General features: G+C 42.0%; 1 protein-coding gene and 1 long non-coding RNA gene across 2 annotated transcripts in view; one reads left to right on the top strand and one right to left on the bottom strand.

The window, feature by feature from the left end:
- The window catches only part of WNT2 (Wnt family member 2), a 47,713-nt gene extending 44,336 nt beyond the window's left edge, over nucleotides 1-3,377 (top strand). The window contains exon 5 of the mRNA XM_067746817.1: nucleotides 318-3,377. Coding sequence (XP_067602918.1) covers nucleotides 318-547 — 230 coding nt within the window. The 3' untranslated portion in view covers nucleotides 548-3,377. The remainder of the gene's footprint in view (nucleotides 1-317) is intronic.
- LOC137229228 (uncharacterized) overlaps nucleotides 1-20,193 on the bottom strand; it is a 40,325-nt gene that overhangs the window by 13,166 nt on the left and 6,966 nt on the right. The window lies entirely within an intron of this gene.

The following is a 20,193-nucleotide window of genomic DNA, read 5'->3' as shown; positions in this document are numbered from 1 at the left end:
TTCAGTGACCCATCAATCTGAGGCTGGGTAAGGATAATCTGAAAAGCTTATCCAACTTAGAAGCGGGAATGCTGGAGTCAGGATGTCCAAGGCAGCTCCAAAGCTTCACGTCCATTCTTCCTGGACAGGGTGCTCACTGCTGTTGCCCCCAGGGTTGACACGTGCTCCTGGGCCCACAGAATTGGTGGCACAGCCCCGGGATGTGGTGAGGTGGCATCCGGGCCCCGTCCTGGAGGATGACAACGTAACTCTTCCTCTCGAAGCATACTGTGTTCCACCCACACCATTTCAGTGACACCCCCTGGCTTGTCTTCCAGGCTCCCCGGGTACAGCAGGCCGTGTGTGCAACCTGACTTCCCGAGGCATGGACAGCTGCGAAGTCATGTGCTGTGGGAGAGGCTATGACACCTCCCGCGTCACCCGGATGACCAAGTGCGAGTGTAAGTTCCACTGGTGCTGTGCTGTGCGCTGCCAGGACTGCCTGGAGGCCCTGGATGTGCACACGTGCAAGGCCCCGAAGAGCCCCGACTGGGCGGCTCCCACATGACCCCAGCGGAGGTCACCATCCACCTTCCCTCCCACAAGGACTCCATTGGATCTGCAAGGATGCTGGGCTCTTGGGTTCCCTCTGGGAGATGTTTCCTTAGGCACGTGGCCTTTGTCTCTACGGAAGCCTCTTCCCGCTCCCTGGGGGCCCAGGACGGGGCCCACACGCTGCACATTAAGCATGCCCTATTTTCTCCGACTGCCGGCATCCTGAGGCACGTCTCTTCCTGGTCGCGACGGGCTGTTAGAGGGGGGAGGGGTGGTGGGCCCAGACCACTGTCTCTACCCACCTAGACATTTCCTCTTCTAGAACAGTTGGCCAGAGGGAAAAAGAGTGTCTCAAAGGAGCTTCCTCTGTGTTTTCCAACAAATGTTCACAGTTAAGAAATTCCATACTTCTGTCCGGAGGGTGAAATATAGAAAGCAGGATAAACCCCTACTGAATTAACTTTAATTCTTGAAAAGACCAAGCAAGGCTTTTGCCTGATCAAGTGATTTTCACAGCCACCACCTCTGGGGTGATTGGTAATTGGCTGGAGAAAAATGGCTTTCAATAAACTTTAGGTTTCAAATGCACGCATTTCAAGGCATTTGTTGCCATATTAAAATCTGATGTGACAAGGTGGGTCTGTTGTCCTTTGGTACAGTTTGGAGTCTGTGCAATAGCAAAAGCCTCAGAAAGTGATTGCTTTGCATTACTGTCCACTCAATATAAAGAACTTTTTAGGGAATGAGATCACTTAGAATCTGAAGGGAATTTAAAAGAAAACTGATGATCTGGCAGTATTCTGTAACTGTTGGGTGAAGATGGAGGAAAGTAACCTAGTGAGTGGAATGTCAGAAAACACAACTGTACAGATAAGGGGGAAGGGGGGGAATGAAATTCCTACCTGGTGTGATGCTTGTGGCCCATGGAATTCTGTAACTGAAATGGCTTTAAGAATGAAAACTTTGGGGATGACAAGACCAGGGAACCAAAATGCTGACAGAGAGGTTTCCAGAGCGAGGTCACGCCTGGACAGCTCCAACCATAAGTGGACAACTAAAAGAAGTCGGCCGTGTGCGCAAAGGGGCATCAACTAGTTCCTGTCGCCCTTCAAGCACATTGTAAAGACCTGTCATATTTAATTGTGTTCATTGGACGCTTACAAGATGACAAGATACCATAGCCTAAAGCAAATAACACAGAGCCTTGCTTATAAAGTTGGTAACCCTAGTGTATTATATTGCAAACAAATTGTAACTTGGAGACTATATTTAAGGGACCCAGCTGTAATTATGGGAACATCGATATGCAAATTGTGGCTGGCTTCTGCCCTAAACCGAAAGATGACATCCAAGGAAAATGGAGAGGCTGCCGGCCCCGTTTTATCAGATGAAAGATGTATCAGATGAAAGAAAGGTGAAATACCCGAAGGTACTCCTCATTCCCCCCCTCCAGTTAGGTTCGAGTTCTAAGTGTGATCTCTTCACAGAGCTACATTAACTAACAGGATGATTCGATACGGGCATCTGGTGTCACATACTGCTGCTTGCTTACCCTTTGATACTTTGGCCTTCAGGTTCTCTATCCTTGATTTAGAGCAGGACATTGACACCAAGCCTCTTGGAAATCAACGCTCTGGAGTGCTTTGTCATAATGATATTTGCCTCCTAGCTTTCTTAAAAATGACAGAATTCACCTCTTTTCACTCACTCCCAAACCCTAAAATTAATTGTCTAATTTTTCCAAAGTGGCTCTTCCTTCTTTTTATTCTAAGGATTCAGAGGGTGGGAGGATGGAGCATGGTGGTGGCTGCTCTGAGCCCAGTGTGGGTCTGGGAGTGGGGAGGGGGGGTGAGTGGGAGGCCGAACAGGGGAGCTCAGTCTTAGTTACACTAAAGCTTGCTGTGGGAGGATGGAGGGACTTTCTTGGGGGTCCCAAAGCCATCAGCCCCCCTTCCTGCTGGATGAACTGTGAAGTCATAAATCCATGGATATATTTAGACATGGAAAGGATCTTAGAGGACATCTTAGCTCCCCTCAGCCTGTATCTGGGGAAACTGAGACCAAGAGAAGTGAAGGAATCTGTACAAATACCAGCCGTTACCCCGATACTCCCCAAAACAGGACCACACTCTAAGAGTCTTCAAGAAAGTTAAGCACTTTATCTATTAAATGAAACTAGTTTGTCTCAGAATTAACTTGGTGGATTCTAAGCAATTTTAGTGTCTTGAGGGGATGTTCATTGTTTGTTTGTTTGTTTATCCCTGGCATGCTTAGATCTGACTCTCTTCTTATGCTGAAATGCATCCTTCCTGATAAGGAGCAAGGGGACAAGGCATGTCCATGTCCCCTTGCTCATACACTGCCTCTTGCTGCATAAATTGTCCTATTTTGTAAGAGAGACTATGGCAGCCATCTTCAGTGGCAGTAGATGAAGCCACTGTGGAGAGTAAAATAAGAGAGTGAAATATTTTTATCTGCTTTTACTTCTGAAAGAGAAAATCTCCAAATTTTTAAAAAGGTGAAGATAATTTCAAACTTATTTTCTTTAGGGTTTGGTACAGGATCAATATTTCATGACTCTAAAAGATACTAAACTCTTGATTTTCCAGGCTTTTAAGGGAATGTATGGCATGAATTACCCAAAATAAAATAATGAGGGAATCCATTCAGGTCAAATCCCCTTACAAATTCCCTCCCGGTAAATATCTTATTATAAGTGGAAGTTTTCTAAGCTCAAGATGATGCCTATTGATTTTTCTGCCATTTCTGAAGACGTTCCACACAGCAGGAGATCTTCACTAGTTCACTGTAGTTTTCTTAAATAAAGATATAATTGCACATGATTCTCAGACTTAGCAAATGGGTTTTTTTCTTCAATACATTTGCCTCTGTCAATTGGTCTGTGGTGCCGACTGAACACCCTTTTCAATGTGCGTTCTAGTTACAGCGTCCTGGACAGTGCCTCATGCTCTGAAAGCATTAACACCCTGCCTTAAAGAGACCAGTTTATCCCCTCAAATGGCTTAAACTCAAGCACAAACACCCCCAGTGCCATGACCACACTGGGCTCTGGCTCTGTGCCCCTCAAGGATGGGGGCCCTGGCCTGTTAGTGGACCACAGTTACTTCAGGATGGGAGTGGGAGACGCATAGGGCAACCCCAGGCGTAGAACACTGCTTATCTGCTCTGCCTTTTATGGGTGTCACTAGATTGAAATGGGCATCCCAGAAGGATCCACCAAATGGCAAGTTAATCTGCACGTGGCCTGATCATGGGAGGGGGAGTGAGAGGGAAAGAGCCAGGTAGCTGTTGCCAAGAGACCAGCTGAGTTTGGTGATGGTGGAGAGTGGCTTTTTCAGCTCTTGTGGGTAACCTCCACCCTTCCTTCTCTGTGGCTTCCCTATCCCCTCCCAGCACCTACTTCCAAGGCATCTGGAGGCCCCTGAGCCTTAGGGCCTCGGGCCGTTGCTCGGCTGTCCATACCTGTTGTCTAGCTCTGCTCCAGGCTGCCAAGGTTAATTTCAAGAGATGTTTTCAATTGTCACGACGATTTGCCTTTTTATAGGAGTTATTATGATGCTTGAAAACATCAGGTATCACGTTTCTTTTTCAAAGAAAGGCAGCTTTAAAGTCAGAAAATCCAACTTCACATGGGCACTTCTCGGCCTTATTAACTTATTAAAGAATCTTACATTGACTCTCCGAGACCTACAGCGGGCCTCTCTCTCAGAGGCAGCCAACATGACCGTGCATGCGCTTGGGCTTGACAGTATTTTCAGGCCAGGATATTTGTTATTACTTCTCACTTATTAAAGGCTGGCCTGGGGCCGGTGTTGTCTCGCTCAGTTAAAGAACATTCATCTCCCCTCTTGCCCACTCTCAAAATAAAGGCTCAGAGAGGTGTCCAATGGACCAGAACCATTCTTTTGTCTATTTACTGTACTTCAACCTGAGTTCCTTATCTTAAGAGCAAGAGTTGTACTCTCAACAAATAGACCTCCCAGTTCCAAAGCTGGTAAATTGCTTTTGTCAGGTCTGTGCTGACCTGCAGAGCAATCTGCGGGTATAAGCTGACAGCTAAGGTGTGCTGATTTTGACCTTATCCTTACCTAGGCAGAGAAAATTTTCACTCATCCATGAGAATGTTCTTTACATTTTTCTGGGGATCAGCAAGGTGACAGGTGGTTTGCAAAGCCCAACATGATCGTTATTTTTCTAAATTGTAGTTGTTCCAGCTCTCGTTTTTTTTTTCCTGAGGTTCACATGGATTTCTTGTTTAACCAAACCTCCCACTTCCACCAGCTAATAAAAGTGTCACGCAGATTGTTACAAAGAACTATTGTTATTTACAAGTCTACATCTTCTGTGAAATCAAAATATAATAAAGCGAATTTTCGGTGTTGACTTTGTTATTCTAAACTCACGATCGTCTTGCCAAACCCTCTGGTGAAAAGAAATCCCTTCAGGTTATGGAAACCGTCTTTTCTCAGGACCACCCTTAACACAACTTGATTAAGAGGCGTCTTTCAAGTATGTAAAGATTTTCAGGGAAGGCAATTGACTTACCTCACTGATAACTACAATTCACAGGTAAGACATATTCTAGATTGAAAAATTACCCCAGGTTTTCACCTGTGTTCTCCTGTGGTTGCCACCTAAGTGCTTGCCCCCTCTTGGCACCAGCATGCTTTGGCAGCGTTTATAAGTTCAGTGTCTCTCCACAGCAGCTAGACGCATCCCCATCAACTTCTCCATATTATTTTCCAGATAAGTGCTTGCTCTCAGCTAAATGTTTCTTTTCTCAGCTTGATTAAAAACATACAAGATCCCTCACCCCTTCATTGAGATCTGTGCATCCTGATGGTATATGCCACTTACATACAAGCAGCAAAAGCTCAGAAAATGGAAATAAACTCTCCCACAGCAAGGGAAATCCACTCCTCCCCCCATTTTCTCTTCCTTGATGAGCTATATTTTGGGGTGACCTGACTAAACAAGGTGCTGACTGTACGTCAAGCACCCCAAGGTGACCAGCCCCCTAGTCAGGCTGCTCCTGGCCCCTCTAGGATTCATTCCTAGAAACTCCCACACTTGCACGATTTGAAGAAGAGGTGGTGACACAACACATGTGTCTGTGTGTGTTTTTCAAAGGGCATTTCCCCGAAATATTCTTTGCCCAGACACTGTCAGTGCAATTCCCTTTTTATCTAAGCTTTTGTGTGACAGGGCTGTCCTGCACATGGTAGGATCTTTAGAAGCAACCCTCGTCTCTAATCACTGGATGCCAGGACCGTGCTCCCTAGTGTGACAACCAGAAGTGTCTCCAGACATTGCCAGATGTCCCACGTGGGGTGGTGGGAGCGACGGGTGATAGTGAAACCGCTCCCGGGTGAGAACCAAAGATCTAACACTTCAAGTCCTCTTAGTAAAATGGCAGTGTGTTTTCAGAAGTTGGAGGCTGAATTCTTCTTAGGAACTCCTCAGTTTCACAACCCTCAGGGACAAAAAGCCCAAGATATGGCCTGGAGCTGGAGGAGTGAGAACGTTCTAGCTCTGCCTAAAATAGTTGAGTGATTTTGAGTTCTTCAGGACAGAAGAGGGGTAATAGTCAAGAGGGGTCGCTGCAAAATGGAGAAAGTCTGAGTTTCAAGCAGATATGGTGAGACTTTCCAGTGGAGAGCCTGGGTGGGTTAGCAGCTACAGGTTGTTCACTGCACACACACACACACACACACACACACACACACTGCCTAGACTCATGTGGGTGGTATTTTAGCGGAGTGAAGGAATTCAGAGAGTTGTCCAACATGTGCCAACGAAGATGGGAAAGGGCCAGCGTCTGCAGGATGCAAGGTGGGGTAGAGTGGAGGAAGAAAGACGCTGGGTGATAGACAAAATGAAGGGTCACCTCAGTGGGCTGGAGAACTTGGGGCAGATGACAACTGGCTAAAGGAAGGAAACAGAAAGCCTGTCTTCTTTTACTTGACAATTTTTCATGGGCCAAACTGGATTTCTGTTTAGGCTACCCAAAGAAGTAAAGAGCAGATGAGAACCACTTGGATGAACAAAAGAACGCTTCATCTGTTCCTTCATCCTATGATCCAGTTCTAGATAATACAGCATGAGTAAAATCTGATCAACCAGACCAATTTACCATTTAGACTATTTTTGGACTCAACTTGATTTTGTCATTTCCGAGTACTGACTAACCCTGTGAAAGCCCCTGTAACTGAATCACAGGCTCTGGATTTCCCCAGGTAGTGCACGCAATCCTATCTTAATAGCATTGCCAGCTTTCCTAAGTTCCACACATGAGAGGAATCACATTACTGCCTGTAAACCCAATTCAAATACTTCAATGATGAAGATGCTCACACTGCTTACTTGGGCAGAGGCTAGGGAGTTTGGCAAACCCATCTGTAAATGTTCAGGGGCTTCATGTTGCAGGTGGAGGTTGCACACCAGCCGAACAAATAGCAGGAAATACAGAAAATGAAATCTGAACTGGAGTCTCCAAATGTCTACCCGCCCACATAAATTGGTATCTGCCCCTTGATCATTATTCTCCAATAGTAATGAAGACTTCATGAAAGGCCTTGAACTCTGAGTTGTCACTGTGGAGCTGTGCTTAATCAAGACAAATATTCCCAGCCTAAGAGTATGACTAGAAGAAGGAAGGAGTAGGGGTTTAATTTTCTTACATATTGTTATAACTATAAACAATGCCTTATCTTCTCAACAACTCTCGTGAAATAATAAGCACTTGTGTTTTTTAAAGTATCTACACCAGTCCTTGGAGATTTTATTAGAATCATGATTCACAGATGAGAAAGTGTCCTCCTCTACAGTGTTTAGTAACACTGTATGTCTCTGGCTATTAACCATTCATTCATTGGTGATTTTCCTTTATTTTTTCTGAACTGACTGATTGGCTCAAGAGGATCCCTCTGGTTTGGATATCATAGACATATAATTAAACAGTTTCTGAAAACTATGTTGTTCTGTCGTATGGAGATGGGACTTCAAGAGAGCAGTGAGAATCCCTCCAGGATTCATGGAATCACAGAATGTCACATTTGGAAGGAACGACGCACATAATTTATTCCCACCTCTGCATTTTATTCATGGGAAAACAAAAGAAATTTCGTGGCTTGGACTGTGATGTAAGCAAGACACTCTGAATCATCTTCAGGCAAGAACAGTTATTTTTCATTCCATCAATGTGTACTGAGCATCTCCTGTGAGTCAACTGCTGTGCTCCATGCTGGAAATGCAGCAGTAACTAAGACAGACATGCCCTTTCCCAGACCCTTCTGGGAGGCTACACGGGATATGTGTAGTTTACTTTTTACTTTACAAGCACTTTCACATGCAGGGTTAGATCTAGTCCTTAGGACCACCCTTAGATATAGATATGATTATCCTCTTTTTTTAGATGAGGTAAGTTTCAGAGAAATTTAGTAATTTGCCCAAGATCATAAAAGGGCTTATAGGAGGGAGAGCCTGGACTCAAATATTTGTTTTCTAAGTCTCACTCCAGTGATCTCTCCAGTACACCAGAGCTCTCTCTGATTAAAACTCAACGAGAAGGGCTTCCCTGGTGGCACAGTGGTTGAGAGTCCGCCTGCCGATGCAGGGGACACGGGTTCGTGCCCTGGTCCGGGAAGATCCCACATGACGCGGAGCGGCTGGACCCGTGAGCCATGGTCGCTGAGCCTGCACGTCCGGAGCCTGTGCTCCGCAATGGGAGACGCCACAACAGTGAGAGGCCCGCGTACAGCAAAAAAAAAAAAAAAAAAAAAACTCAAGGAGAAGTATTCTGTCCAATGGGCTAGTGAAAACTGCTTAGTTGGTTCCATGACCATATTTTCCAGCAGACGTGTGGACTGCCAAAGGACTTCTGACTTCATTTATGTGCAATCCAGACAGCAAATCATATGTACAGTCACACGTAAAAGAACTCTACCAGAAAGTGACTTGTACTTGTACATTTAACAGGGCACTTATATTTAAAATAAAGTAGTTTTGAGATTCTTCTAGAAAATCTAAGATTTCTGGTCATAAGAAGTCTATTTACTCTGTCATATGGAGATTGACTCCACAACTGAAGAGGGTTCAGAAATATTATGTATCAATTCCAACATTGTATGAATTATGATTTATTCAAGAGTATTTTCCGGGCTTCCCTGGTGGCACAGTGGTTAAGAATCTGCCTGCCAATGCAGGGGACATGGGTTCAAGCCCTGGTCCAGGAAGATCCCACATGCCGTGGAGCAACTAAGCCTGTGCGCCACAGCTACTGAGCCTGCATTCTAGAGCTCACGAGTCACAACTACTGAGCCTGCGTGCCACAACTACTGAAGCCTGCGTACCTGAGCCTGCACTCTGCAACAAGAGAAGCCACCACCATAAGAAGCCACGCACCGCAATGTAGAGTAGCCTCCACTCTCCACAACTAGAGAAAGTCCGCACGCAGCAACAAAGACCCAATGCAGCCAAAAATACATAAATAAATAAATTTATATTAAAAAAAAGAGTATTTGCCAAATTCCTATCTAATAAGTGATTACTCAAGTTGAGTAACATGTCAATAGTTTTTAAAAATATTTTTCATAATAGTCTTGCCCTTTTACCCTAAAGAAGGGAGACAGTTAAAATTTTCTTAACAACATTGCCCAAGAAAAAAAAATTCAGAATTGTATTCAAATGTAAGAATGTATTTCAAAATATTTTGAAGGCACAAAGTGCTTATAAATATGATATTAGCATCTATTAGCAATAATAATATTTTACCTTGTTTAACATGAAGTATGGATGGTCTTTCTCTCCATAAAGCAAACTGGGAATATTTGTATAATCCTAGATTATTAGATAATGTTTCTAGGAGCAACAGGTGATCTCTGCTGTACCTTCCGGTCTAGAAACAGTTCAGCAGGGCTGGAGCAGTACATATTGTTGGCACTGACCTCCAATTGATGTCTAATCTACGACTCATTTAGTCGAGCCTTGTGGTTGGGATTGCTTCTGATGGTGGCCAAATCAGCAAAAGGAAATTCTCTTTAGAATGTATAGGAACCAAGGATAAGTCCTTACATGAATATATGAGGAGTGTAGGAGAGCAAGAGAGAATCTTTGTCTAGATAGAATGTTAAGCAATGGGCTAGGGGAGAGGGTGGAGAATTTTTATTACAATTATTCTAAAAGCGTATGGAATAGATTTACACTCATGTTTATTCATGATGAAAAAAAAAACCTGCCCCCAGATATGCATTTTAATTTGTGAGAAAACTGCTAAGCAATGTGAGATCATGGAGAAGGCGGTCCTTAAAATAAATAAGTAAATAAAATCTAGGGAATGTAATCCTGCCTAGAATGTGATTCATTCTTTTGGAGCAATAAGTGAAATGATGTCCAAAAGCAATTTTCATATTTCTTGGACATGTAAGCATTTTTCCTTGTACAACTATAGCAGAATCAGATCCCTAGGTAGATTATATAGACAACCATGAGGGGAACAACTCACCCCGAAATGTCATTTTTCTTTCATTGTTCCAGAATGGGGCTTAAAATTCTCACCCTTACCAATGCTGCCTGGGGATGAAGAAACTACGTTAGGAACTTTTCTTTTAAAATGCATGAACTGGGGGGACCTTCAAGATGGCGGAGGAGTAAGACATGGAGATCACCTTCCACCCCACAAATACATCAAAAATACATCTACATGTGGAACAACTCCTACAGAACACCTACTGAACGCTGCCAGAAGACCTCAGACTTCCCAGGGTAGGGCAAAAGAAAAAAGAAAAAACAGAGACAAAAGAACAGGGACGGGACCTGCATCTGTGGGAGGAGCTGTGAAGGAGGAAAAGTTTCCACACACCAGGAAGCCCCTGCAGTGGTGGAGACGGGGGTGGGGGCGGGGTGAGCGGGGTGGGGGGAAAGCTTCAGAGCCAAGGAGGAGAGCACAGCAACAGGGGTGCAGAGGGCAAAGCGGAGAGATTCCCGCACAGAGGATCGGTGCTGACCAGCACTCACCAGCTTGGGAGGCTTGTCTGCTCACCCACCAGGGCAGGTGGGGGCTGGGAGCTGAGGCTCAGGCCTTGGAGGTCAGATCCCAGGGAGAGGACTGGGGTTGGCTGCGTGAACACAGCCTGAAGGGGGCAAGTGTGCCACACCTAGCTGGGAGGGAGTCCGGGAAAAATTCTGGAACTGCCTAAGAGGCAAGAGACCATTGTTTCGGGGTGTGTGAGGAGAGGGGATTCCTTCCCCCATGTGCCCACAGAAGGCAGAGCACCACCTAAGCAAGCTCCAGAGAGAGGCGCAAGCCATGGCTATCAGCTTGGACCCCAGAGACGAGCATGAAATGCTAACACTGCTGCCGCTGCCACCAAGAAGCCTGTGTGCAAGCACAGGTCACTACCCACACCCCCCTTCCTGGGAGCTTGTGCAGCATGTCACTGCCAGGGTCACGAGATCCAGGGACAACTTCCCTGGGAGAATACACAGCGCTACTCAGGCTGTTGCAACGTCATGCTGGCTTCTGCCACCACAGGCTCGCCCTGCATTCCAGTTATGACTACTGTACCCCTCCCTCTTCCTGGCCTGAGAGAGTAAAATAGCCCTAATCAACCTCTGCTTTAACCCCCTCCTGTCTGGGCAGGGAAAAGATGCCTGAGGGCAACCTACATGCAGAGGTGGGGCCAAAAGAGCCCCAGGAGCTGTGCAAACAAAGAAAAGAAAGGGAAATCTCTCCTAGCAAGCTCAGGAGCAGCGGATTAAATCCCCACAATCAACCTGAGGTACCCTGCATCTGTGGAATACCTGAAGAGACAACAAATGTTCCCAAAATTGAGGCGGTGGACTTTGGGAACAACTACAGACTTGGGCTTTGCTGTCTGCAACTGATTGGTTTCTGATTTTTATGTTTATCTTAGTTTAGTTTTTAGTGCTTGTTATCATTGCTGGATTTGTTTATTGGTTTGGTTGCTCTTTTCCTTTTTTTTTATTTTTAAATTCTATTATTTTTAATTTTATTATTTTTAATTTTATTATGTTTTATTATTATTTTATTTCATTCTTTCTTTTCTTTTTTTCTCTTCCTTTTCTTTTGAGCCATGTGGCTGACAGGGTATTGGTGCTCTGGCTGGGTGTCAGGCCTGAGCCTCCAAGGTGGGAGAGCCGTGTCCAGGACATTGGACCACCAGAGACTTCCTGGCCCTTTGTAATATCAATCAGTGAGAGCTCTCCCAGAGATTTCCATCTCAACACTGAGATGCAGCTCCACCAAATGGCCAGCAAGCTGCAATGCTGGATGCCCCATGCCAAACAACTAGCAAGACAGGAACACAACTCCGCCCATTAGCAGAGAGGCTGCCTGAAATCATACTAAGACAAAGACACCCCAAAACACAGCACCGGACACGGGCCTGCCCACCAGAACACAGGCACCAGTCCCTTCCACCAGGAAGCCTACACAAGCCACTGAACCAACCTCACCCACTGGGGGCAGACATCAAAAACAACAGGAACTACAAACAAGCAGCCCGTGAAAGGGAGAGCCCAAACACAGTAAGTTAAACAAAATGAGAAGACAGAGAAGTATGCAGCAGATGAAGAAGCAAGGTAAAACCCCACCAGACCAAACAAATGAAGAGGAAATAGGCAGTCTACCTGAAAAAGAATTCAGAATAATGATAGTAAAGATGATCCAAAATCTTGGAAACTGAATACAGAGAATGCAAGAAACACTTAACAAGGACCTAGAAGAACTAAAGAGCAAACAAATGCGATAAATGAACAACACAATAAATGAAATTAAAAATTCTCTAGAAGGAATCAATAGCAGAAAAACTGAGGCAGAAGAATGGATAAGTGACCTGGAAGATAAAATAGTGGAAGTAACTACCACAGAGCAGAATAAAGAAAAAAGAACGGAAAGAATTGAGGACAGTCTCAGAGACCTCTGGGACAACATTAAACACATCAACATTCGAATAAGAGGGGGTCCCAGAAGAAGAAGAGAAAAAGAAAGGGTCTGAGAAAATATTTGAAGAGATTATAGTTGAAAATTTCCCTAACATGGGAAAGGAAATAGTCAATCAAGTCCAGGAAGCGCAGAGAGTCCCATACAGGATAAATCCAGGGAGAAACAAGCCAAGACACATATTAATCAAACTATCAAAAATTAAATACGAAGAAAAAATATTAAAAGCAGCAAGGGAAAAGGAACAAATAACATACAAGGGAATCCCCATAAGGTTAACAGCAGATCTTTCAGCAGAAACTCTGCAAGCCAGAAAGGAGTGGCAGGACATATTTAAAGTGATGAAAGGGAAAGACGTACAACCAATGTTACTCTACCTAGCAAGGATCTCACTCATCAACAGAGAAACTAAAACCTCTACAGACAAGCAAAAGCTAAGAGAATTCAGCACCACCAAACCAGCCTTACAACAAATGCTAAAGGAACTTCTCTAGGCAGGAAACACAAGAGAAGGAAAAGATCTACAATAACAAACACAAAACAATTAAGAAAATGGTAATAGGAACATACATATCAATAATTACCTTAAATGTAAATGGATTAAATGCTCCAACCAAAAGATATAGACTGGCTGAATGGATACAAAAACAAGACCCATATATATGCTGTCTACAAGAGACCCACTTCAGACCTAGGGACACATACAGACTGAAAGTGAGGGGATGGAAAAAGATATTCCATGCAAATGGAAATCAAAAGAAAGCTGGAGTAGCAATTCTCATATCAGACAAAATAGACTTTAAAGAATATTATAAGAGACAAAGAAGCACACTACATAATGATCAAGGGATCAATCCAAGAAGACATAACAATTGTAAATATTTATGCACCCAACATAGGAGCAACACAATACATAAGGCAAATGCTAACAGCCATAAAAGGGGAAATCAACAGTAACACAATCATAGTAGGGGGCTTTAACACCCCACTTACACCATTGGACAGATCACCCAGAATGAAAATAAATAAGAAAACAGAAGTTTAAAATGACACATTAGACAAGATGGACTTAACTGATATTTATAGGACATTCCATCCAAAAACAACAGAATACATTTTCTTCTCAAGTGCTCATGGAGCATTCTCCAAGATAGATCATATCTTGGGTCACAAATCAAGCCTCAGTAAATTTAAGAAAATTGAAATTGTATCAAGTATCTTTTACAACCACAACACTATGAGACTAGATATGAACTACAGGAAAAAACTCTGTAAAAAATACAATACATGAGGGCTAAACAATATGCTACAAAATAACCAAGAGATCACTGAAGAAATCAAAGAGGAAATCAAAAAACACCTAGAAACAAATGACAATGGCCCAAAACCTATCAAAAGCAGTTCTAAGAGGAAAGTTTACAGCAATACAATCCTACCTCAAGAAACAAGAAAAATCTCAAATAAACAACTGAACCTTACACCTAAAGCAATTAGAGAAGGAACAAAAACACACGCAAAGTCAGCAGAAGGAAAGAAATCATAAAGATCAGATCAGAAATAAATGAAAAAGAAATGAAGTAAACAATAGCAAAGATCCATAAAACTAAAAGCTGGTCCTTTGAGAAGGTAAACAGAGTTGATAAACCATTGGCCAGACTCACCAAGAAAAAAAGGGAGAAGACTCAAATCAACAGGTTTAGAAATGAAAAAGGAGAAGTAACAACTGCCACTGCAGAAATAAACAGGATCATGAGAGATTACTACTAGCAACTATATGCCAATAAAATGAACAACCTGGAAGAAATGGACAAATTCTCAGAAAAGCATAATCTTCCAGTACTGAACCAGGAAGAAATAGAAAATATGAACAGATGAATCACAAGCACTGAAATTGAAACTGTGATTAAAAATCTTCCAACAAACAAAAGCCCAGGAGCAGATGACTTCAGAGGTGAGTTCTATCAAACATTTAGAGAAGAGCTAACACCTACCCTTCTCAAACTCTTCCAAAATATAGCAGAGGGAGGAACACTCCCAATCTCATTCTATGAAGCCACAATCACCAAAACCAGACAAAGATGTCACAAAAAAGAAAGCTACAGGCCAATATCACTGAGGAACATAGATGCAAAAATCCTCAACAAAATACTAGCAAACAGAATCCAACAGCACAATAAAAAGATCATACACCATGATCAAGTGGGGTTTATCCCAGGAATGCAAGGATTCTTCAATATATGCAAATCAATCAATGTGATACACCATATTAAAAAATTGAAGGATAAAAACCATATGATAATCTCAATAGATGCAGAAAAAGCTCTCAACAAAATTCAACACCCATTTATGATAAAAAATCTCCAGAAAGTAGGCAGAGAAGGAACCTACCTCAACATAATAAAGGCCATATATGACAAACCCACAGCCAACATCGTTCTCAATGGTGAAAAACTGAAACCATTTCCTCTAAGATCAGGAACGAGACAAGGTTGCCCACTCTCACGGCTATTATTCAACATAGTTTTGGAAGTTTTAGCCACAGCAATCAGAGAAGAAAAAGAAATAAAAGGAATCTAAATCAGAAAAGAGGAAGTAAAGCTGTCACTGTTTGCAGATGACATGAAACTATACATAGAGAATCCTAAAAATGTTACCAGAAAACTACTAATCAATGAATCTGTTAAAGTTGCAGGATACAAAATTAATGCATAGAAATCTCTTGCATTCCTATACACTAATGATGAAAAGTCTGAAAGACAAATTAAGGAAACACTCCCATTAACCACTGCAGCAAAAAGAATAAAATACCTAGGAATAAACCTACCTAAGGAGATAAAAGTTCTGTATGCAGTAAACTATAAGACACTGATGAGTGCAATTAAAGACGATAAAAACAGATGGAGAGATATACCATGTTCTTGGATTGGAAGAATCAACATTGTGAAAATGACTCTACTACCCAAAGCAATTTACAGATTCAATGCAAGCCCTATCAAACTACTAATGGCATTTTTCAGAGAACTAGAACAAAAAATTTCACAGTTTGTATGGAAACAAAAAAGACCCCGAATAGTCAATGCAATCTTGAGAATGAAAAACGGAGCTGGAGGAATCAGGCTCCCTGACTCAGCCTATACTACAAAGCTACAGTAATCAAGATAGTATGGTACTGGCAAAAAAAACACCTGAAATATAGATCAATGGAACAGGACAGAAAGCCCAGAGATAAACCCATGCACATATGGTCAACATATCTGTGCTAAAGGTGGCAAGAATATACAATGGAGAAGAGACAGCCTCTTCAATAAATGGTGCTGGGACAACTGGACCGCTACATGGAAAAGAATGAAATTAGAATACTCTCTAACACCATACACAAAAATAAACTCAAAATGGATTAAAGACCTAAATGTAAGGCCAGACACTATAAAACTCTTAGAGGAAAACAGAGGCAGAACACTCTATGACATACGTCACAGCAAGATCCTTTTGGACCCACCTCCCAGAGAAACGGAAATTAAAAAAAAAAACTAAACAAATGGGACCTAATGAAACTTAAAAGCTTTTGCACAGCAAAGGAAACCTTAACAAGATGAAAAGACAACCCTCAGAATGGGAGAAAATATTTGCAAATGAAGCAACTGACAAAGGATTAATCTCCAAAATTTACAAGCAGCTCATGCAGCTCAATATCAAAAAAACAACCCAATCCGAAAATGGGCAGAAGACCTAAATAGACATTTCTCCAAAGAAGGTATACAGACGGCCAGCAAACATATGAAAGAGCGCTCAACATCACTAATCATTAGAGAAATGCAAATCAACACCACCATGAGGTATCACTTCACACTGTTCAGAATGGCCATCATCAAAAAACCTGCAAACAATAAATGCTGGAGAGGGTGTGGAGAAAAGGGTACCCTCTTGCACTGCTGGTGGGAATGTAAATTGATACAGCCACTATGGAGAACAGTATGGAGGTTCCTTAAAAAACTAAAAATAGAACTACCATATGATCCAGCAATCCCCCTACTGGGCATATACCCTGAGAAAACCATAATTCAAAAAGAGACATGTACCACAATGTTCATTGTAGCTCTATTTACAACAGCCAGGACATGGAAGCGACCTAAGTGTTCATCGACAGATGAATGGATAAAGAAGATGTGGCACATATATACAATGGAATATTACTCATCCATAAAAAGAAATGAAATTGAGTTATTTGTAGTGAGGTGGATGAACCTAGAGTCTGTCATACAGAGTGAAGTAAGTCAGAAAGAGAAAAACAAATACCATATGCTAACATATATATGGAATCTAAAAAAAGAAAAAAAAAGGTTCTGATGAACCTAGAAGCAGGACAGGAATAAAGACGCAGAGGTAGAGAATGGACTTGAGGACACAGGGCGGGGGAAGTGTAAGCTCGGATGAAGTGAAAGAGTAGCACTGACATATATACACTACCAAATGTAAAATAGATAGCTAGTGGGAAGCAGCTGCACGGCACAGGGAGATCAGCTCAGTGCTTTGTGACCACCTAGAAGGGTGGGATAGGGAGGGTGGGAGGGAGGCACAAGAGGGAGGGGATATGGGGACATACGTATACATATAACTGATTCACTTTGTTATACAGCAGAAACTAATACAACATTGTAAAGCAATTATAGTCCAACAAAGATGTTAAAAAATAACAAATGAAATGCATGAATATTATTGAGCTTTATTCCTTAAGTCAACAATTATTATTCAACAAAATCTGGCACAATTTACCATCTATCAAATGGTATTTTCCCCAGTGTTGGGGAAACAGCATTGAAAAGGCAGATGATATAAATCAGAATTCTCTTTCTGGTAATATAGCAGACAAAATATCCCCCAAAGAAGCCTTTTGCTGCAAAATGTCTAGAAATTCAACAGAAGGTAAAATAAGCATCCTTCGAAATGTGTAAGTGAATTCTTCCCACCCCGACACTCAAATACAGGAAAGCTCCAAAGCCCAAAAATAAAGAGCAAACTGAAAACTCAAGTTCTGGTGCCCGAGTGGAAGTCTACTAATCTCCGCCTCTAGAAGATTGGCCATGTCAGTGCAGGAAACAAGGTTTGGAGTCTTCTTGAAGTGAGGAATTGGAATTAGGACACAACATCCAATCCTTTCCCATGTAAAGTCAGAACCTTCAAAGGGCTATACAATCAGTAAAGGAAAAACCTGACCACTAGGCACAGGGAATCAACTGCGAACTTTGTTTGCTATGAAATGAGATTAGGGTAGGGAAATATAAATTAGTTAATGAATTAATTAAATTTATAGCTCTGACCATTTACAACTACCAGTCTCTCCTCATCTTAGTTTGAAGTTAGAATTTACATAACTTGTTCCAGGAATTGCCTACCCAAGAAATTAACCTAAAAAAAAATTCTAGATTGAGGTGCCCAGCAGATGCAAGAACAAAACCTTTCAGCGGGTCACACTTTCAGCCAGGCTTGTAGAGGATTCTCCTAGGTAAAACTTCACCAAACCTGAGTTTATAATCTAAAACTACAAAACATGCCACAGAATAAGACTACAAGATTGAGAGTAACAGAAAAAACAAACCACAGGCTGAGATACTCAAGAATATTAGATAATGAAATTATTATACACAGACCACAAAACAAATCTGTTTAAGGATGATAAAAGAAAATACAAAATGAATAATAATAAAATAATAATACTTAAAGGAAAAAGATTTAGTTAAAAGATAATTGAAAAGAATTAAAAAGAACATCTAGAAATTTAAAATATAATCACTGATATTACAAACTAAGTGATTTTCTACCTGTGGCCACAGCTGAGGGAGTATTGTTAAAGGCTTCCTTCTACTGCCATCATGTCTAATTCAGTCTCCCAAAGAGCCCAAAGAGCCACGTAAGCCCTTTGTTAAAGGTTTGAACTTAAAAAAAAAAACAACTGTGAGAGACTGAGGAGCCATGGGGAACACCCACAGACTGTGTGGTAATGGAAGATTCAAACACCAAGCACTTCATAAGCTTTGGGTTTTGACATGTGCCACTGTGGTGCAAGCAGATGCATCATGAATGCAAGGCCACACAGGTGGATGGAAGAGCTGTGAACCAAAGAAGGCTGTTTCCAGAGAAGGTTTTCAAAGACTAGGTGCCCACTTACCTATGAAAAAGAGCTTTGTCAGTAGCAATGAAAACAGCATTGAAGAATATCGTGTAGGAGATTAATCTGAGCAGTATAGGAAGAATGAAATGACTGAAATCATTACAGTCTAGGGAAGTGACAAGAAGAGAGCCTTTGCTTTTATAACTTTAGATGACCATAACTCCATGGATAAGACTGTCATTCAGAAATGCCATCTTGTGAATAACCATAACTGTGAAGTAAGGAGAGCCCTGGATAAGCAAGAGATGGATAGTGCCTCATTCAATTCAAAATGGTTCTAAAAGTTTTGGCAGGAGGTTGTTTTAGAGGGAATGGCAACTTTGGTCATGGAGGAAACTTCAGTGTTGTGATAGCTTTGCTGGCAGGCATGTTGGTGATGAATTTGACGGCAATAGTGGATTTGGTAAGAATGCAAGTAGTTTTGGAAATGATGGAAGCTACAATGACTTTGACAGTTACAACAATCAATCTTCAAATTCTGGACCCATAAAGGAAGGAAACTTTGGAGGCAGAAGTTCTGGTCCTTATGGTGGTGAAGGTCAATACTTTGCCAAACCACAAAACTAATATGGTTATGGGTCTTCCAGCAACACAGGTAGTTATGGAAGTGTAGAAGATTTTAATTACAGTTAAGAAAAAAAAAAAAAAAACCTTAGCAGAAAAGGAAAGCCAGAGAAGGGACAAAAAGCTATAGGTTAAAACAGGTGTGTAAACTCAGCCAATCATAGTGGCAGACCCTAACTGCTACAAGGAAAAAAAGAAAAAAAAGAGGGTCTGTATTTGTGACTAACTGTATAACAAGTATTTTAGTTGTTTTTTAAAAACATCTTTATTGGAGTATAATTGCTTTACAATGTTGTGTTAGTTTCTGCTGTATAACAAAGTGAATCAGTTATATGTATACAAATAGCTCCATATCCCCTCCCTCTTGCGCCTCCCTCCCACCCTCCCTATCCCACCCCTCTAAGGTGGTCACAAAACACTGAGCTGATCTCCCTGTGCCATGCAGCTGCTTCCCACTAGCTATCTATTTTACGTTTGGTAGTGTATATATATCCATGCCACTCTCTCACTTTGTCACAGCTTACCCTTCCCCCTCCCCATATCCTCAAGTCCATTCTCTACTAGGTCTGTGTCTTTATTCCCATCTTACCCCTAGGTGCTTCATGACCTTTTTTTTTTCCCTTAGATTCCATATATATGTGTTAGCATACGGTATTTGTTTTTCTCTTTCTGACTTACTTCACTCTGTATGACACACTCTAGGTCCATCCACCTCACTACAAATAACTCAATTTCGTTTCTTTTTATGGCTGAGTAATATTCCATTGTATATATGTGCCACATCTTCTTTATCCATTCATCCGATGATGGACACTTAGGTTGCTTCCATCTCCTGGCTATTGTAAATAGAGCTACAATGAACATTGTGGTACATGTCTCTTTTTGAATTATGGTTTTCTTAGGGTATATGCCCAGAGGTGGGATTGCTGGGTCGTATGGTAGT

This window comes from Pseudorca crassidens, chromosome 8, assembly GCF_039906515.1.
Source record: "Pseudorca crassidens isolate mPseCra1 chromosome 8, mPseCra1.hap1, whole genome shotgun sequence".
Classification (NCBI taxonomy): Eukaryota; Metazoa; Chordata; class Mammalia; order Artiodactyla; family Delphinidae; genus Pseudorca; species Pseudorca crassidens.
The sequence above is the reverse complement of the archived record's forward strand: the minus strand, read 5'-3'. Positions and strand labels throughout refer to the sequence as shown.